We start from the raw sequence: 20,544 nt of genomic DNA on the forward strand, positions 1-20,544 counted from the left end.
CACGTGCAGACCAGGGGTTAGAAACACAGCTTCTGAGCCAGCCTCCCGCCTGGACTCCTGGCCCCACCCGGCCAGCTCTGTGATCGGGACAAGTTATTTAGCAGCTGCACCTCGGCGTCCTCAGCTGTGAAACGGGTAATGAGAGGAGCCCGCAGTAGGAGTGTTAGGATTAAATGAGTTAGTGCCCGTAAAAGAATTTTTAAAAACAGAACTGTTAAGAAACCCCCAGAACCTGAAACAGTAGGTGCTCAGATAGTTAGCAACCACTAGAGTACTCTGCCGCCCGCACTCCCTGCTGGGAGACTCGCTGGCCTCTGTGAGTTGTGTTATCTGCGCAGTAACTGGCCGTTCTTATGTTCCTCTTCCCTGAAAGACTGTGAGTCCTTACAGATGAGACTGTGCTATCCCTCCTTGTGTCCTCAATGCCCAGCACAGGGCTGGCCGGAAATAAGAGCTTAGTGACGGGATAGAGAGAGGGCAGGAGAGAAGAGGAAAGAAGGAAGATGGGGGAAGGGAGGGAGGATAGGAGGAGAGAGGAGGGAAATCAGAGCATCCAGGGTATAGCTGTATTTTTAGGGATACCAATGACACCCTGTCTCTTTGCTGGCCCCAATCCTCCCCAAACACCAAAAAAGAAGCTGGAACCAGTGCCCCTTACAGGCCTGCACGCCATTAACTGCTCTGGGCACAATGCAGGGCTGCACAGAGTGTGCCCAGCCTTGACTTCCGCTCTGCACACAGCAGCGCTCCCGTTCCATCTCCCTGCCTTTGTTCCAGATGCTTCTGCTTCCAGAAGTATCTCTCTCTACACATTTGCATTTCCATGTCTCATGGACCCTTCAGGGCCCAATGCAGTGACCCTCCCCCAGAAATCCTTCCCTGACTTCCGGCCATGACTCCTCCGCCCAAGAACGAACTCCCTGACACATGGCCTGCCCCTCTCCATGCCTGCCCATACACTGCTCCGTGTCCATGGGCCCATTTGCAGCTAATGGAGCTCTTCTGGGACCAGATGCATGTCTGCTCCTGAGTCCCGGAGCCCAGCCTGGCCTGGCATGGGAGCCTCGGGGTGTGCTGAGCTGAGCTGTGCTTGGCTCACCATAGTAGAGGACAGGACAGTGCCACCCCCCTTCCCGCCCCCCCAGCTCCCCAGCATTCCTTTGCAGTGACCTACCTCGGACGATGCTTAGTTTGTGAGGCGAGAGGGGCGGCTTAGGGACGGCATCTTTCTTTTTTTTTGTGGCAACTCCTGTGACGCTTCTGTTCTTCAGAACATCTGTTCCCCAAATCATGACTGCCAAGTTCTTCGTGTACTTGGAGTCTCCCTGGGTTACTTGTAGCTGGTGCCATTTCTCCTCGTCAACCCAGATCCCACTTCCCAGATGGACCTGGAAGGGACAGGAACGCAAGCACCTGCTCAGTCGGACAGCATGGCAGCTGGAAGCTTCCTTGTCCTTGAAAAGACATTCCTGCACAACGCTAAGGGGCTCGTTCTGTAAATGCTACCTTAGCTTTCTTTAAGGGAAATGTGGTCCTCGCTCCCGGGATACCAGACCTTACTCCTGCACTTCACGGCCACTATCTCAGTTCTTCTTGGCCCCCCTGGGAGGAAGTGCTGGGCTACTATTTTCATTGCAGATGGAAAAACCAGGCTAAGGAAGGGGAAGCAATGGGCCCGAAGCCTGTCAACGAGGCAGGTGCAGACCTGGAGTTCTCAACCAGATCACTGAGCACAGGCCGAGCAGAGCCTGACAGGGCTTCAGGCCCACACCTGGGCAAGCCCTTTCTCTGTGACACGTTAGAGAGACCCTCTCCTTCTAAGGTAAACACCCCGGGATGCACATCCTCCTAGCACAGAGGCTCTCTGCATGGTCGCACCTGGGCCACCTGGAGAGCTAAAAAAAAAATAAAAGGCCAATGTAAAGGCACCACATTCAGGGATTCTGAGTTATATCATCTGGGAGGGGCCTAGGTACCAGGATGGCTGATGGCTCCCCAGGTGACCCCAGTGTACAGCTGGGTGGGGGCAGCACCCAGGCTCTGCCACTGATCAGACAGTGTGTCTGTGTAGGTCCTTCCCCGTCTCTGGCTCCAGTTTCCCTGAACTCAAACCGGAAGAGTTGGATTCATCTTTTTTTTTTTTTTTTTTAAATATATATATATATTTAAATTTTAATGATTTCAGAAAGAAAGTGACAGGGAGAGAGATAGAAACATCAATGATAAGAGAGAATTATTGATTGGCTTCCTCCTGGGGATCAAGCCTGCAACTTGGGCATGTGCCCTTGACCCGAATCAAGCCTGGGACCCTGCAGTCCACAGGCCGATGCTCTATCCCCTGAGCCAAACCTGCTAGGGCTGTATTTATCTTTACGCTCCTCTGGCTCAGCACACCTAGGATTTTACATTGGACACCACCCCGGAGTCCGATTCTGATGGCACAGAGCACAGAACGCAATTGCACGCTCCAGGTACAGGAGCGCTCAGAGAGTTCCAGCACTGTCAGTAAGCTGCAAGCTTGTAAACTTTTTCTCCTTCCTGGCTCTTTTAACAACTCAGAAAACATTTGTTAACATTAACCATCAAAAAATAGAGTTTGACTCCAGCGTGGCCATTTATGTCGTGTTTCTGCTGAGTCTGTGGAGGGTGAAGAGGCCTCTGTGGGGAGGGAGGGAGACAGCCGCCAATAAGCCAGGCTTTCTAAGGGGAATGAAAAGGCTCTGCCAAAGGTCCCTGACTCCGGAAAGACCTGCAGGTCGCCACCACGGCATGGTCAGGCGATGTCTCGGTAGAAGTACACCCACTGGTCAAAGATGACTAAAGGTCTTTCTGCTGAGGCTTGGCTTGGAAAGGAAGGTAAGCACTGCACAGCGGCAGACGGGTCAGCCAACAGCACTCCTCCACCACCAATTACCGAGGTTTTACCGCCACTGAGAAAAAGCAACACAACCCACCCATGGCTGTCAGTAAGCAAATAATCCACCTGCCACAGCTGACGTCACTGCCTTTTGCTCAGAAAGATCCTCCAGATCTCTGCGGGCATGACTTCAGATAACCAGATCCACCTGCCTCCCTGGGCCGCAAACTTCAGTGCTGCCCATCTGTTCACGGGGCTCCAGGAGGTAAGCGAGCCTGGAGTGCGTGTGCTGCCTGGGGCTGGCTGGGCAACATTAGTCCAAGGTCAAGTCTGAACTGTTCTCTGCAGTCTGCATTGCAGGCAGGCCATCTGTGCCAGGGCAGGCATACTGAGGACACGTACCCTGCTGCTCTCTGCTGGACCCCAGTCACCTCCCGGATGACACTCCGGAGCTACCCACGCAAGCTCCCGGAGATTGGGGAAAAACAAGGAATCTGGACAGATTCAGGATTGGAAAACCACAGAGACGGAAGATCACTTCAGTTTTGTCAGGTCTCTGCTCTTTTCTATCCCGGGCCCTGCTTATTGTTAAAAGAGAGATGACAGTCATTTTAGCCAAAGTTCTACCACAGAAGGGGGCACAGATATTTTTGAGTACCTATAATGAACCAGGTATTGTACCTTCAATTTATTTAGCCTCACACTGACCTTAAGGGATGAGAACAGGTAGAAATTATTCCCATTTCACAGACATGAAGAGAGACGCAAGGGACTAAATTGCTTTTCCCGAAGACATGTTATCGATAATATGTAGAATATTATTCAAACCCAAATCTGTATGGCCCCGAAGCCACCTTCCTGCTGCAGCCAGTGTCACGGTGGAAGCAGCAGGTCCACCAACGTTCACTTAGCCGTCCTTCCTCCGCATCTGCCGGTCTGTCCCTGGCGGCCCCACTGCACAGAGGGAACCCGGGAAAAGCTGCAGGCTGGCCCGCCGGCCTCCAGTCCCTGCTGCCTCCACCCACCCTGTAACCTGCCAGACTGACTTCCCTAAACGGCTTTCCTTCTTTGACTAGATGAACTCCGCAGTCTCTCTCAAAGTCTGTGAAAGACGTGGTTCATGTCAAGCCCCTGGAGCCACGGATAGCCCCCCGTTCGTTGTCCCATCCAATCTGACCTCCTCTGCCGGCTCTGAAGGCCTCTAGGACCCTGTTTCCTAGCGTCTCCCTGCTCTGGCCATCACTCTAGGAACCTCCCGAGCACTTCCTTTCCTCCTGCTGCCATTGTGCACCCCAAGAACATGGGCCTGGAGCCTGGCTCTTCTACCTAACAGCTGAGTATTCTGGGCAAATCACTTGACCTCTGCGAGCCTCCCGTTTCTCAGCTGTACAACAGGCAGACCACCCCTAGTTCGCAGGGTGTTTTGAGAATTAAATGCGTAAAAAACACACACACAACTTTCAGGACAGCACACAGCCAGTAACTTACTTCCTTTACCTTCTTTCCCCACCCATGTCTCAACTCATACCTTTCCCCTGTCCAGGAATGAATGAAGGGATTGTCTTCTTAAATCTGCTAATCTTTCAAGCCTCAGTCCAAATACAGAAAACACTTCTAACTACTCTGGGGCTAAGTTCTACCCCAGAGCCAGGTTCTACTCCCTCTGGATTTCTAGCCTAGAGAGAGCCCTCAGCACCTGAATCAGCCCTTCACAGTGATATCTTGGGGGGGGGGGGGGGGGGGGGGCGGGCGCCTAGGCTCTGCATCTCCGTCCCCTGCAAAGTGATCAGGACTAGCCCGAACACAAAGTAAGAACATGACGGCATGTTTAATACGTTTTCAGGGCGCTGGCTTTCAGTTCTGATGAGTTGCTGTGTTTTGGAGAAGGAAATCTTTCCTGTGACATTCACTCATACAAGTAAGACCATCACAGGTATCTGTGCTGGGCATCTGGAACAAGGGCTCTGAGGTCAGTGAAGCTCGAGGTCACCTAGAGCTGTGGTGGGCAAATTGCGGCTCGAGAGCCACATGCAGCTCTTTGGCCCCTTGAGTGTGGCTCTTCCACAAAATACCACGGGCGAGTCTATTTTGAAGAAGTTTCAGTTTAAAAAATTTGGTTCTCAAAAGAAATTCCAATAGTCGTACTGTTGATATTTGGCTCTGTTGACTAATGAGTTTGCCGACCACTGCCCCACTTTCAGGGATGCGGCAGAATAGGCTGGAAGGAGCACTGGCCTGGAACCAGGAGACCTGCCTTCGTGCCTCTAACATATTGTACTACTGTAGAGAGGTTTCTTGGTGTATGTCCCCGTGAGTATCATGTATACATTAGACTGTTTAAATGTGAATGGTCTTTGTTGCTTTATGATTCGATGAGTTTTTTAAATAAAATACTTAGATAAACAAAAAAAAAAGCAATGCACTTTATCGAAATCAGACAGTAACTCTTGTGGAAGCACCATTCACATACGCCACAGTTCGCTAGTGGTCAAGGGAGGCTATTAAAAACATGACATCTGATAGGATGGTGCTTGATAAAAGAATGTCTTTGTGGACTGTATTGTAGGACAACAATAGTTTCCTATTGGGAAACAGATTCTATTTTAATGCTCTAGGCCAGTGGTCAGCAAACTCATTAGTCAACAGAGCCAAATATCAGCAGTACAACGATTAAAATTTCGTTTGAGCCAAATTTTTAAACTTAAACTTCTTCTAACCCCACTTCTTCAAAGTCCCAGGGAGTATGGACCACATCCACCTTCCCAGACATGGAAGCTGAGGCCTAGAGAGGGAAGGACCTGCCTGGGTCACAGGTAGGGCAGAGAGCGAGCTGGGCTTACAAGTCAGGCTCCGGCCTTCCTGCTGCCACCTTGCCCCTGCTGTTGGCTGGAACAAGGAGATGCAGAATGGGCCGATGGGCTGGCCCATCAACTCTGCTTCCGCGGGGAGGAAGCGCCCAGTGGGATGGCACCACATCCAAGAGAGCCCAGGCTGAGATATTTTGTAGAAGAGCCACACTCAAGGGGCCAACGAGCCACATGTGGCTCACGAGCTGCAGTTTGCCGACCACGGCTCTAGGCTTTGCAGAGATGAAGGCCTTTGTTCGGCAGGGGAAAGAAGGAAGGATCAGAAATGACAGCCCAGCCAAGAACAATGAGGGCCACTTCTGGGATGCGGGTGCCACTCTGGGGAGCTGCCACACGTTTCCAATATGTCGCTTCTTTCTCTCCCTTCATCCAGCTCTCTGCCTGACCACAGACTAGTTGCAAACAAAAGCCAGGTTAGTAACATGTTGGCACCAACCGAAGAAAAAACAAAATCGGCATTTTCAAGAAATGTTGTGCAAGTCACGTATGAAAAAAATTAAGAGAGATTTAAGAGACCCATTTTTTGGAGGAAAAGTGATAACTTTGCAAACGAAGCCCTGTCACCCTCAGAAACTGTCCATCAGCTTTCAAAGCAAGACACACAGGGTCTCTCTTGGAAGCTGCTTTAAGAAAAAGTCCCTAGTCATTCCACAATGTGATCATGACTGAAAGGAAGTCAGAGAAGAAAGAACAGTCCTTTAATACTTTACTTCAATTGGGAAGGGCTCACCAAGCTCAGAGATACTGTCTGAGTCACCAAAGTCCCAGGGAGTATGGACCACATCCACCTTCCCAGACATGGAAGCTAAGGCCTAGAGAGGGAAGGACCTGCCTGGGTCACAGGTAGGGCAGAGAGCGAGCTGGGCTTACAAGTCAGGCTTCGGCCTTCCTGCTGCCACCTCGCCCCTGCTGTTGGCTGGAACAAGGAGATGCAGAATGGGCCGATGGGCTGGCCCATCAACTCTGCTTCCGCGGGGAGGAAGCGCCCAGTGGGATGGCACCACATCCAAGAGAGCTCTCAAGACCATAGCTTTCTTTCCTCAGCTTGACTGTATTTGCCTTGGCTCAGTCTGGCCAGCTGCAGGAATACCTCTGGATAAACCCAAATGCAACCTTTTCTTTCTCATCAGCTCACGGGGAACAGAGCTGGGTAAACAGAGACCTTTGAAGCCTGAGGCAAGGAAAAGGGACACAGATGCTTCTCTGGGAAGAAGGGAGGGGATGTCTGCAACCCACGCGGTGGTGGCAGAGAAGACGGCACTGGAATGGAGGCATTGGGCCGGTGCCTGGGTAAGGGGCTCCACTATTCCTCTTCCAAGGTGAGTTCACCTGGGAGTTAGACCAGCTTTCTCCCTGCCTGCTGCCATATCTCCCTGTGACGGACGGAACGGCTTCCAAAGGCCATTCCATTGCTTTAGTTGCTAACGGTGTTTAGATTTTCTTTCATGATCCCCCCGCCCCTCCCCACGAGGGTCTAAAAGAAAAGCTGAGGAGTCATTTGTGGGCTGACCACACTCAATGCTCAGAAAGCAGCGCAGGGACGAGAATCAAGTCTCAGTCACCTCTGGGTCCCTGACACCCAGGTCAGTGGATACATATTGACTCATGATCTAGCTCAATCAGTTCACTTCTTGTTCACCTGAGAAATTTAGGCATCTGGTTTCGTGGAAGGGCAGGGCAGTTTTCAAACTATCTTTTAAAAAAATCTTTCTCACGAATAAGCTATTTTAAAATGTCAGGTTAGTGTTAGCTGTTTTGGCTCAATATTTAAAAAACAACAACAAACCAAACCAAACCAAATGATGAGGAAAAGAAAAAAGTCCCAGGAAAGGTCCACTGGTGATAACACACCGATTCCGGAAAGCATCCCTTAGGGACAGGCCGGGAAGCCCCGCACCCGCTCCATCTCGACTCTGACTGACAGACACTCGCAGGGAAGCGGTATTGAGCTTGGCACACTACCTTGCCATTGTCTAGGATATACTTGTCCATGACAGGTGCAGGAGCGGGGTAATAGGACGACGTATTTGCTTCCTCACTGAAAGTGCTCCGTAACTCCGGCTCGGGCTCGAGACATTCTGACTTTACTTTTTCCAAGTCAATGGCAGGACCTAGGCAGTTAAGAAAAGAGATCTGTCTAGAACTCCAAGGAAAATAAAATGCAAATATCTTTAACTATGCATCTATCAGTACATAGTGGCACAACATATAACTCTATATATATGGCTTATTTTTGTCCATCGGACTACACTTAAACCCAGGCTTGAAACTAACGTGAGGCATAAATGTCACAAGCAAAAAGTTAGAAAACTGAAAGAGGAGGATGGACTAGACTCTACGTATGAATGAGAAGCACTCCTCCTGGTGTCTCTGTCTAATGGGCAGGCAGGGGACTCCGTTTCCTGCACAGGAAAGAGTCCTGCTAAGACTGGGTGGAGAGGGGTGCATCTACTGCAATAGGAAGACTGTGTATTTGCCCAAACCCCCATTTCTCCAGCCTACAGTGGAACGGACCGCATCAGACGAACAGAGGTTAAGGGAAAAGCAGAAATGCAAAGTCCTCCCCCTCCCCAAGACCTAGTATCTAAACAGGAGCATCTCAACCAAGAAATTAAAACACAACACAGATTAGGCCCCTGACTGCCTGATCCAGCAGCTACCCTGATTTTTATTTTAATGCAATCAACACAAATTATGTGCAGATTAACAGGGAAAGAAAGCTAGTTAAATGGTGGTGGTTTCTATGGGGGATATGCTTTACTCCATTAGCTTGTAAAAATGATGGACTGCTTTTTAAATCACCTATTGTGTCTTGATTACCAAAGGGCAGAGGGGCGGGATAAAAATGAGTGAATAAGGCTGAATGACCTGGTTCACTTGCAGGAGAGCAACTCCGAGGGCCAATGGAGAGTGGAGCGACCTGGAAATTCAACCCCAGACAGCCATTTCAGGAGTTGACTGGGATCAGATTTAGCTGTTGCCACAGCAGGTCCCCCTGGCTGTGCATATAACTGTAGTAACAGATGGATCTCTTGGTGGACACTTCTCTGACCCTAACCATGTGGACAACCCGGTAGAGAGCTCTTTACATACTGAAGACTTGACCACCAATCTGGTTGTGATTCTATGTTCAGTCGCCACATTCCAGACTTTCACTGGTGGTAGAGACGGTGCTGGTAATTTTATTATGAAAATTCCTCATGACAGGCCTTCCTACAACAAGAATATCATTCCTGAGTTGCTGGCAGCTGCCATTTGCATGACAGAGTCTGCAGTTTAAGCTGAAAGCAAGATGGCCGGGAGCAGAGAGGCTTGGCTCTTCCTGTAGGCGGGGAAGTGCAGAGTCCCCTCCCGGCTCTGTGGTGCTTGCCTTGCGCATCCCCAGGTGAGTGGCTGGCAGCTTCAGAAGCTGGCAGAGTGGAGGACTGATGACATCTAATTTTTCTGACAGCATCTCCCAGTAGTGCGCTACCTACGCAAGAGCTGGGCCTCGGTCGGACTCTTGCCTCTGTCCCGAGCACCTGGCACCAAGTAGGTGCTCTTGGAATGTTAGCTAAACGAGTAAAAGAGTGACAACAATGAATGAACAGTTCCAAAGTTTCAGAAACAGATGCCAAAGCTTTTCCTCTGTGTGAGATCTCAGGGTAAATTTTCGGAGATGCAAACAAACTTCAGAGAAGTGCCTGATCTTCCTTAGAGCAGGAAGCAGTATTTCCGTTTCCCCTAAATGGCATGGCTGGCCGGGCACCAGAGGTTTGCTCCAGCTCTGACTTTCAGTGACAGGCGGAAGACAAGGGCCAAGAGGAGGTCCACGCAGCCAGCGCCCAAGGTCATCTGTGGTAAGACTGTATCCTTCCTCTAAGTTTCAATCTCCTTCAATGAGAGGAAGGTGTGGGACAGGAGAAGGCATCCAGTTCAGTTCAGACTCTGATTGTCTCCATCCAGGCCCCAAAGGCTGCCAAAGGGGTCTCCACAGGACTATGTCCCCCATTGCTCAGGCTCCCCATTACCCTCCAAATGAAGTCACACCCCAGACCCTCCTTAAGGCCCAGAACCAGCCTCCTCTGCACCTCAGGTGCTCATGCCTTGCTCTTCCCCACACCTCTGCTCAGGCGCCTCATATGCAGTGCTGTCCGGGGCCCTGGGTTTGAAGGCCACCTCATCTGCCTGCCAGGCCCCTGGTCTGACTTCAGAGTGAAGCGTAGGTGTCTCCTTTGTGAGGCCTTGCTAGGATCACTTCCAGGTAGGCGGTTTCTACATTACAAATACTTCCAGCAAGTTATGTCTGCAGCCAACCGCTGTCCACATCAGCCGTGAAGCTCTTCAACACCAAATATTTGTCTACAATCGTGGAACATTACAGGCTTTCAGTAAATTCATGACACGAGACAGGGGAACGAGGAATTGGGGAGGAAGAAACTTAATTAAATGGGCTGGAGAAAAGATTCTGAAATGAAGCCTGTAGCTGAGGTGAGGCGCTTGGGGGTGGAGGCAGGGGCGGATGGGAAGCTGTCCTCAAACGTCTGAAATCTTTTCTGTGTTTGAAACATCCATAGGCATTTTCAGGAAGTAGAAACCAGGGTTGTCCAACAGAAATTGGAACCATCTGGTCAGGAGAAAGGACCAGTCAGATGGCGATGGAGGGACAGGTAAGGGACGTCAGAGGTGCACAGTCAGGCTCCACTCCCAGTGGGCTGGCCCACCCTCCCACACATGCACCTTCCTTCCTGCTCCCAGTCTCTGCTTGTGCACCCATCCCTCTGCCTGGGCCATTCTACCCCCAGTAAAGTCCACCTCTCCAAGCTCCTCCAGGGACTGAAGGCTGGACTGCAATGCCACCTCTCCCATGAGGCCGCCCTACCTTAAGAGAGAGCTGCCCTTAAGAGAGAGCTGAGTCAGTCTCTCCTCCCCTAGGCTTGGAATTTGGGGTCGAAGAAACTGCAGCATAAGATCTGGAGTTGCCACTTCTGTTTAGGTGAGCCATGAGCTTCCTCAGGCTCCCTATGGTAATTACCGTTTCTGTTCCTGCCTCCTGCACTAGACGTGAGGCCTGAGGGCGGGCAAGGATCATCTATTCAGTGTTTCCCAAAGTGTGGTATGCGTACCCCCAGGGGTACAGGAAGAGTTTGGTGGGGATATGCATTGCACCGTGCTTAGCTGCGCCTAATTCTCCATTCTCATGAGTATGAGGGGTACTTAGCGTTACAAAAATTATAGAAGGGGTACACATATGTCAAAAGTTTGGGAAACACTATCAGAGTTCAGGGTCAGCACAGCACCTGATTCAAATTCTATCCTCCGCAGGTACTTGCACATTGATAATCACCTAACCTGCTGCCTCACCCGACAGGAGGAATGACAGCAACTTGGCCAGATGGCAGGTTAAATGAGTTAACCAAAATAAGAAAGGACTAGTGACTCACCCTCCACCCTCCCACACACACTCGTTACACTCGGGGCTCAATTGATCCAGTGCTAGACCACAGCTGCTCTGAGCCAGAGGCGGCCTTCTTTAGCCCCAAGTGCCCTGCACAGGCCCGGCTCAGAGCAGGCCCTTCCCCTCTCCAGCACACTCTTATTCCCCGACTCACCCTGGCCTCCCAGGATGTATTCGGATCTTCTGGCTCTTAAGGAAAACTAATTCCTAATGTTCATGGTCAGCAATGCGTAACACCAGGGGCTGCTAGTTGTTAGCCCTGTTCCCCGCACCTGCCTTTCTCTGGTGTCGTGCATTGAAGGTACCTGGTGCCTCAGCCCAGCAAGGAGGCCAGACCAGCAAAGGCACATCTTGGAAGGGTTATGTCAGGAGACTTGGGTGTGAATCCCAGCCACATGACCTTAGACAAGTCACCTCAACTTCTTGCGCCTCACTTTCCTACCTGCAATGTGGGGCTCACCGTTAGCCACCCTGCAGACTGACTATGCCTCTGGGAGCCATGAAACGGAGACTCAGGAGGGGGAGATAAATGAAGGAATGATTCAGTAGGGCAAGCGAGTGTTTAGTGTTACAGAATCAGAAAGAAAAGGAACAAAAAATGGGATTTCTTTGAAGAGAGAGGGGAGGGCCTCAGTGCTTTTCATTTAAGGGAGGGGAACACTTCGTTGCAAATTTTAGTCTGCTCTCCTCCCAAATGTTGGCAATTTGCATCTCATTACAACAAACGCTGCAGATTGCTATTTTGCTTTTAAAAATTTCAGAGGCATTGTTCTCCTTCAAACACATGTGACCAAATTAGCCACAATAACAGGCACTCGCGCTAGAGACAGCATCGTAAGATCTGGTGCAGATATTTTAAGCAACAAAGGAACTTTTTCACTTGTGGGAAGAGTAGATTTTTTTTTTTTAATCCTTTTGATCCACTTCAGGTTTATTTTGGGGGAAATACAGCTTCCATGGAATGAAACCTCTCAGCGGGGTGAAGGAAGCTTTTAAAAACATATAAAAGGTAGTACTTGTCCTTTCATTCAGTCATTCCTGAGCCCAGTGATCGCACAGTCCCTCACTGCACACCAAGCTCTAGGCCTGCCAGAGGCACTGGGGACCAGAGGCAGGTGAGGCAGGGCCCAGTGCAGGAGAAGATGAGAACTGAACATGCGAAGCACTGTACATCCACACAGACAGCAGGGGTGGGGGGGTCAGTGGGCAAGCACTGGACGGGTGTTAGGAAACACAGTGCAAATCCCAGTTCTGTTACTTCTTCCCCCTCTTTAAGCCCCAGAGGCTTTTTCCATGGCACATAGGGGAGGGGCTTGGTAATGCTTGTTGGCACAACAACAAAAAATGAAATTTACCTTTCTTTGTCCTTGTTTACCTTAAATTGGATGAATGCTATTCTTTCTGAAAACTTCTCCTAAAAGCTAATGCTCCTGTTACTTCCAAAAGATTCAGAAAGCACCTGTTTCTTCAAAATATATACACTGGATACCATTTCTGATTTCTGCTGAAATAAAGCTAATAATACTAGATTAAAAAAAAAAAAGTACTAAGTCCTGTTATTTATACTTTTGGGTGCGAATAGGAAGTTTCTCTGCTCTCAATGTAAGTCTAGCTTCTTCATAAATGCAAAGTGAACTAAGTCAGAACTCTTAAATGTACACAGAACCTCTGCTGTGCAGCAGAGGAACAGTGGATGGGGTGGAAAAAGGATTCCACTTTGCGGAAAAGGAAAAGGAGCCGAGCATAGGACAGCTATGCAACAATAGGTACAGGGGATCTTGGACAGAGACAGGGAGCTGCCCAGGCTCCTCTGTCAGCCTCATCATCCCTCACCTGCCACTCTCACCTGCTGCTGTAGCCACAGATGGGCTTCTTAGTCCCCTATCCTTCCAGGGAGGGTCTCATTCCTTCAGTGAGAACCTTCTAAGTGCCAGTCCTGGGCTAGGCCTTGAATGACAGTCCAGCAGTGGAAAAAGACATGGAAAAAGATCATCGCCACCCTGTGTCACTAATAAGGGTCAGGACGCAGACTTGGGAACAGAAGCAAAGAAGGAGGTACTGCATCGGAAGGAGTCTTTAGGAGGACGGCCACAAGGTTTATGTGGGGTCTCAGAGGATGGATGGGCAGGAGCTTGTTGGGAAGAAGGGCTGGAATGGGGTAGTTATCTCCAAATGGTTAAGCAGGTGGTAGGTGGCACAGGATCAAGGCTCACTGACCAACTAGTAAGTGAGCAGTGTGATGATCTGCACAGATATGGGGAGGGAGAGATCGCTGCTAGATCAGTGATCCAGGAAGGCTTTAGGGAAGAGGCGAGCTCTTACTGGAGCTTTGATGGGTGAGTAAGGTCTGCAGATGGTGGAGGGGCTGAGAGGCAGGGGGTGGGGTCACAGTAAGCAGCAGCTCCTCAGGACCCTCTCCTCCCCTCTCTGTTTTCTGAGTGCCCTCTGGGAGGGAGGCGAGAGGAGGCCAGAGAAGCAGTTCTAGCCAGAGGTCCTGGGCTGGGTGGGGTCCCTGCAGCTCATGTAGAGGCCCTCACAGGAGGCCAGACCCTCAGAGCAGGGGAAAGGGGTGATAGAGCAGGCCAGGTTTCCAGTCATGGAGATCAAGGTATTTTCCCACTTTCAGGAATTACAGATGTCCGTTTCATATGACATATATGCTTTCCCCTGGGAGGGACAGGTGACCGACACTTACTGAATGTCTTCAGCACTTTGTATCAAAGTACCTTTTACCTTTGTAGGACTTTTCACTGCACTGTCCAGTGATTATTTGGCTAGAACTGAAACTCCGAGGACAGCCAGTCTTGTTTATTCTATCCCCAGCACCCAGCACAGTGTCCTGGGCAAACATCAACTCTCATTAAATACATGTTCAATGAAGGAAGTTGATGCTCAAGGCTGTCGGCAAACCAGATCTTACTGTCTCTGTAGAGGCTCAGTGAGGTAAAGTAACTTGTCTAAAGTCACAGGAGGCACATGCTCTAATTGAGGGCTGTAGGTTCCATTCCAAATCCTTGCTCTTCCCACTACCCTACACCTGGGCTAAATGCAGCTTTCATATCTCACCAGCTTCCCACATCAGGCCGCTCTGTGGGACTTCAGCTCATCTCTGATCTTCCCAGACCTTCCCTGAAGAACTCCTCAATTGTGCAGGGGAGTGGTGAGGAGGAGGGGGCATTGCTAGGATTCATTGAACTTCTAGGAGGCTCCGAGCCTGTCCTCTGACAGCTGGTGGCCAGAGAAAACTGGGCTGGTTTTTCAACTGTGGTTCTTCTACCTCCCTCCCCACCCAATGATCCGTGCCGCGAAAGCATACACCAGCAGGGACATGCAGGCAGCCCTGAAGGCCCTGCACCTGCCCTGAATGTACGGAACAGAACTGGGTGGCATGGATAGGTGGCAGAGGTGCTGTGGTGGGAATAAGTGGGAATAAGATTGACTCCTGAGGAGTGACTGTGAGGCACAGTGGGCACCTGAGGGCAGGAGCACGGAGAGGCAGAGTTCCACTATATGGCTGATGGCTCCCAACCAAATCAGTCCGTGACCTTGGCCTTGCTTAACCTATCCTTCAGGTCCTGAACTCTTCCAAAGTGGGACCATCTGGGATTCATCTTTGCTCAATGGTTGTTGATTGAGTTGCCTGGTTCAGAGGCAACATTAACTTGGAGGTTGAGCGACCCTATACCAGGTCACTCCAGTGGGGAGAAACCCCCGTGTACCACCTGCAGGAGGGGCTGCAGCCTCATCTCTCCCTCCTACCTTCTCTTCACTGTGTGGTCCATCTAGAAATCATGGCAGTTCCTGAATAAATCAGCCTGCCTCACAATCCCAAATCTCTGTTCTGATTCTCCTGTTGTCTGGGATACCATTTACTTCCTCATTATTTGGGTAAATCTGACTAGTTCCTTATTTGGAGGCTTTCTCCAGCCACCTTCAGCAGTCTGCTCCAGTCACGTAAGGAGCCTTCCTTAGACCCTTTCCCAACAAGACAGCCCAGAACAGCGAGGCTCCCTGCATCCCACTGGCTGCTGATGACACTGGGACCGCTGGAGGCAGGAACAAGGCCTTAGCTATTTGATTTCCACAGGGCCTGGAACACTGGAGAGTCCGATGAATGTTCCTGTACAAAATACTTCCCCACAATCAGAGACATCCGAAAATGGAATGGGCTGCCCTAGAAGGCAGCGAGTGAGCTCCCTGTGTCTAGGAGAATGTTACCGGAGGCTGTGCGATCATGGCTGTGCAGGAGGCTGTGCTACATGGACTTTGGGACTCCTTACAGGACGAAGGTGCCAGAGCTCTAAGAATTACCTCCAACCAAACTCAGAGAACCGCCTGGAACAGCAAGAGAGGGTGTGGCCAGCCTCTAGGTCTTGCTGTACCCTGGTGGATGGATTCCAGCCATTGAGCTTGGCTTAACATTATTGCTGCTTCATGATGATGGATGGGACTGTTTAGATTCCACATGGCATAGGCATGTCCTGTTTCCTCTGTGGTCCTCAGTGTCCCCATCTATAAGATGGGGATGAGAGGTGGGCTTAGGTTCTCTTTAAAGAGACAATTTCAATTTAAAAAAAAACTCTAGGAATTTTCTGGTTGGCATTGTGAGGCCATATAACTTGGCAAAGTTAACTCTAGGAAGGAATGGTAGACTCTTAATTAAGCAGGAAGCATCCCACCCAGTAGCTCAAGAGGCCGGCAGTTCCAGAGCCCAGTGCAGCATGTGAAGGAGGTCTAACCATGAGGGCAGGCAGGAGACAGCACTGCAGAAGCACTGGGTGGAGTGCTGGTGAGCAGTGGGCCCTGTGGAAGGAAAGTGCGACAGACCTCCACCAAAACCAGGTTCTACTATTTCCTTGTTGTGTGGCCTCAGGCAAGGAATCCCTGAGCTTTATCTCATTATCTATTTACTGGGTTGGTTGTTTCACGTCTGAAAAGCACCTCCCCTCAGGCCCTAGGCGGGCGTTCAGAGGCCAGCCCTGCAGCCTTGCCCTGAGGAGCAGTTGCCCACCTCTCCTACTTCCATTCTCTGGCTGGCAAATCCAGCAGCAAACCAGCGGGCACCACAGGGAAAATGCACAGCAACTCCGCAGGTTCTGGCTGCCAGAGCAGGTGGCAAAGGGACAGCCTGAAGTTGTCCCTCAGCCCCTTTGCCCCAGAACAGTGACCTCTGGGGAGAAAGAGGAAGGAGGTCCTGGACTGATTACTCTGAAATCAGCTCCTCAAAAAATGTAGAATGAACTGTAGCTAGTTCCAATTCAGTCAACAGGGCAATATGTGCTTCAAAGGGGAAGATGACCCACATGTTTAAGAGGAACGATCCCAGTTCTCAGTACTCGGTCTTTTCCTGCCTCGGGTCCAGATGCAGGAGGTACAGGGCACTGTGGTTTCTGGCCATGCTCCACACTTGCTGCAGCGGCTGGCAGGCTGCAGGCCTCCTGGGCCGCCCCTCCACAGTGGGGATATGAAAACCTAGCCTGTCCGGATGCCTCGCCCATCCTCTCGGCTCTCTCAGAGCCCAGCCTCTGTGAGTGCCCTGCTGACTGGTGGGAATGGACTGAAGGCTGGAGGTGGAAGAGGGTGCTGAGATCACAGCCCGGGAAGCAGAGCCCTGGCAAAGAGGAGACAGAGGCAGAACTCGTGATGCCCGAACAATGGAAGGGCTCAGAAGGAGGGTCCAGGAGTTGAGTGGAAAGATGGAAACGTGAGTGGGGGAGAAATCTATAAACTACAGACCAGTGAGCTTGAAATCAAGACCAGGCAGAGCTGTAAAATACGATTTCTGAGAAGGGAAAGTAGCAATCTCCAGGAGACACAGGGCTGGACCGAAGATCAGGATATGCCAGACAACCACATCTGTGCTCTTCTGTAGGACAACGAGTGCTCCTGACGCACCAAGTGTTGCCCACACATTATCTCATGTGCATCCGCAAGTGACTCCACATCACTCATGCTGGACCCACTGAGCACTACGTGCCAGCCCCCAGGCAGAGGTCTTGACACACATTTGCTCATTTAACCCTCCCATGAACCCTAACGGTTGGTACAATCATTTACTCTGTTTTATGGGTGAGGAAACAAAGGCCCAGGAAGTTAAGTAACTTGCCCAAAAGTAAAACAATTGGCTTGTGGAAAAACCAGGGTTCAGAACCCCAGTATTTCTGAGCTCAGGACCCAGCAGGCATTTGGTCACTGTGCTGGCTCTCCTGCCTGCACTGGGTAGGCATGAATTCATTCATTTTACACAGGAGACAGCGGAGGCTGGGGAGGGTTAAACATTTGCTTGAAGCTGCACAGGTAATGAATGAAAGAGCTGAGATTCAAACCAGAGTAATATCTGTTGCCAAAGCACCGGTTGCCGCAAGGACAGGGAAAGCCAGCGGGAGGCATTTGGCTGATATTAGCTGGCTTTTCAAAGACACCGTCAGAGACCCGTGCTTAAAGAACCCAGCTTAGACCGCAAAGGATTTTAAAGATCAAAGCCGGAATTTTTGTGGACCTTGGGCAGAACGCAAGGCATGAGGGAACAGGAATGATGGAAATCCAGCCCTCCAGAGCCAGGATGGATTTGCAGGCCAACAGCCTGTGATCTGGCCAACGGGAACGCTGTCTCTTCTGTTTGCATTATCCTCTCTCAAAGGGCGATAATAATTTACACCGGGCCTCACAATACGGTTATAGGAAAAGTCCAATGAGGTAAAAATGTCAAGGTGCCTTGAAACCTGGAAAGTGCTGTGCAGATGTGAATTACTATTATTATTCTTATCTATCCTCTTCCGGTCAGAATCCATCATTTCCACCTACATTCCCTGACAAAGCGCACACAAAACGTAAGGCCATCGTGCGCCCTCCTCAATCACAATGTCCTATTGTGTGGGGTGTCCCGTTGGGCACATGCCTTCCTCCCATGGGCTATGTGCATCCTGAAGGCAGGGGTCCCATCTCCTCTTCCCCATGTTCCCCACACGGCCCTTCTGAGCCTCAGTTGAATTGCTACCTGAATCACACAAAACTGAATTTAACTAGGAGGCGCTCACAGTCCTAAACACTGAGGAGGACAGTTAAGGCTTGTCTTTGACCTCGAAGGACAAGGAATCCAGCCGAGAAGAAACCGAGAGGCCCGGGACTTCACTCCAGCGCATGCACCGGAGTCACCCTTGCCACAGGCTCTCCACTGTTCTGCTTCCCCTCACTCCCTTAGAATCCGGGGAGCCTGCCAAGCCCCAGTTTAATAAACACAACCTAACCCTGAGCTGGGGAATGTTTAAAAAAGGATTGTCTTACTCACGTCCATATTCCTGCAACTAACACAGTCCTGGCACAAAGCATGCCCTCAATAAATGCCTGCTGAATGACTGACTGAATGAATGAAGAACCAGTCTACACACAAATAAAGCTGTAATTTATAATTAGAGTATCTCATGCTTCTTGCATCCCCAGCATTTACTTCGTCGGGAGAGAGTGAACAGGAAGGAAAGAAAAGGGAGAAGGGACTGACACAGCATATCCTGGTCCCCGGGCTCTATAGCAGTCTCCCCTATCCACAGGGACATGTTCCAAGAACCTGCAGATAGAACCAAACCCTATGTGTCCTATGTTTTCCCCTATACATACAATCCTTTTCTCTCAGAGGAAGCGCTTTATGGCTTTTCCTTGGCGTATCGGAATTGCCAGCATCACTGCTCGTACACTTCGGGGCTGTTATTAAGTAAAATGAGGGTCACTAACACGGCACCTGAACACCTCAGTCATCTGATAACTGAGATGGCTACTAAGTACTAACGGGCTGGCAGAGCGCACAGCGTGCATAGCCTGGACAAAGGGGTGATTCATGTCCTGGGTGGGACAGAACAGGATGGAGTGAGATTTCATCAGGCTACTTAGAATGGCGCACAATTTAAAGTTATGAATTGTTTCTTTCTGGAATTTTCCATTTAACATTTTTGAACCTCAGTTGGCCATGGGTAAGAAAGCAAAACTGTGAGTAAGTGGGGGACTGCTGTCTTCTTTACAGTTGCTTCCTCACTTAATTTTTACAGTCACGGAGGTCCTGAGAGCAGGGCAGGCAACGAGGTTCCTCCCATCAGAGACGCTGCTTTCCATGCTAAGATCACAGAGAAGGAGAGAGACACCCTTTGGAGGGGGGGGAGCAGTGCCCATGTCAGTGACAGTGAGGTGCCATGAACTAAAGAAGGCCATGTGGGGTGAGGGCCCTGAGAGAGAGGACTTAGGACCAAGTGTCAAGAGGCCCCTAAAAATAGGCCAATGACACTTTCTGGCCTATTTCCTTATCAGCAACATGAGGGCGTCAGCCTATAGGCTCTCCAAGGTCTCTCACACTCCATGCCTCCCTGTTCTGGAGAATCTTTTCCTGTGAGATCTGTTGTGTGTTTATTTGTGAGATGAAGGAAAGAATAAGTGCATAAAAGAAGAGGTGAGCCATCCAGTGACATCTCTAAAACATCTTATACCTTCTTGCTGCTGTTCCAACCCTTCTTTCCCCAACCTCCACCAGGTAAACCAACCAGGAACTCCTGGCTTCTAGGGAACCTGCTCCCTTTTGGAAGTCCCCATTAGGCTCAGGAGACCAGGCTCCTGCTCAATGCGCATCCCACCCACCGCCTGAAGGCCCCAAATCCTAGGAGAGTGAGCAGTGATTCTTCCCAGCAGGAAGCCTTCTGTTTAAAACTCTGAGCATCTCCTAACCTGCTGGCCTCCCTCATCTCGGAATCTGCCTGTTATGGTGTGAGTGATTCAGCCCTCAAGGTAGATAAAGGCCCTCGGGCCGGGCCCATGGGCAAGGTGGACGTGTAAAATACACACAAGCACAGGCCTTCAAGAACAATGCTCACAAAGGCCAGGGGGACTGAGGATAGTACAGCCCAGATCACACATCAACCCCAGGCCAGGACATGCTCCTTAGAGGGCAAGTCAAGTTGAGAATCAGAGAGGGTCTCTGGGCACTTTCTGGTTATTCTTTGCCTTATTTTGGTTTCTTGCTGTTATGTGTGAATCATGAGCTATTATACTGGGGTGTTTCCTCCCAGACTCACCAAAAAATAGATCTACTTCAAATGCTAGTTCCTCTCCCAGAATTTTAATTATATGCTTACATCACCACCCCCTACCCAACTTCCAATGTCTTAGCCTTCTTTTTATATCCCCAAGTTCCTAGGCTCAGAACGAATGAACCGAGTCATTGAATAAACAAATGAACATGCATATATACAACCCCTTTTGTCTTCTATTATAGAAGACCCAGGGAGGCAGAGAAGTTGGTTAAACCATCTAAGGTTATACAGCCAATTACTGGTTGGGGAACCCAGAGTTAAAAACCAAGCTAAGCTCTCTCTCAGCCTCTCCACTAAACAGTGTGGAAAAGG

At 50.2% G+C, this 20,544-nt stretch overlaps 2 protein-coding genes across 5 annotated transcripts in view; both read right to left on the minus strand.

Annotated features, from left to right (window-relative positions):
* Window positions 1–20,544, minus strand: part of AGBL4 (AGBL carboxypeptidase 4) — an 892,605-nt gene that overhangs the window by 162,635 nt on the left and 709,426 nt on the right. The gene's annotated exons all lie outside the window — the stretch shown is intronic.
* Window positions 1–20,544, minus strand: part of BEND5 (BEN domain containing 5) — a 49,139-nt gene that overhangs the window by 7,653 nt on the left and 20,942 nt on the right. For all 4 annotated transcript variants that reach the window (XM_084872916.1, XM_084872917.1, XM_084872919.1 and 1 more), the window contains 2 exons: window positions 7,687–7,835; window positions 1,175–1,388 (listed from right to left, as the gene is read on the minus strand). In XM_084872916.1, coding sequence (XP_084729042.1) covers window positions 1,175–1,388; window positions 7,687–7,835 — 363 coding nt within the window. The remainder of the gene's footprint in view (window positions 1–1,174; window positions 1,389–7,686; window positions 7,836–20,544) is intronic.

This window comes from Pipistrellus hanaki, assembly GCF_964339955.1.
Source record: "Pipistrellus hanaki genome assembly, chromosome: 2".
Taxonomy (NCBI): Eukaryota; Metazoa; Chordata; class Mammalia; order Chiroptera; family Vespertilionidae; genus Pipistrellus; species Pipistrellus hanaki.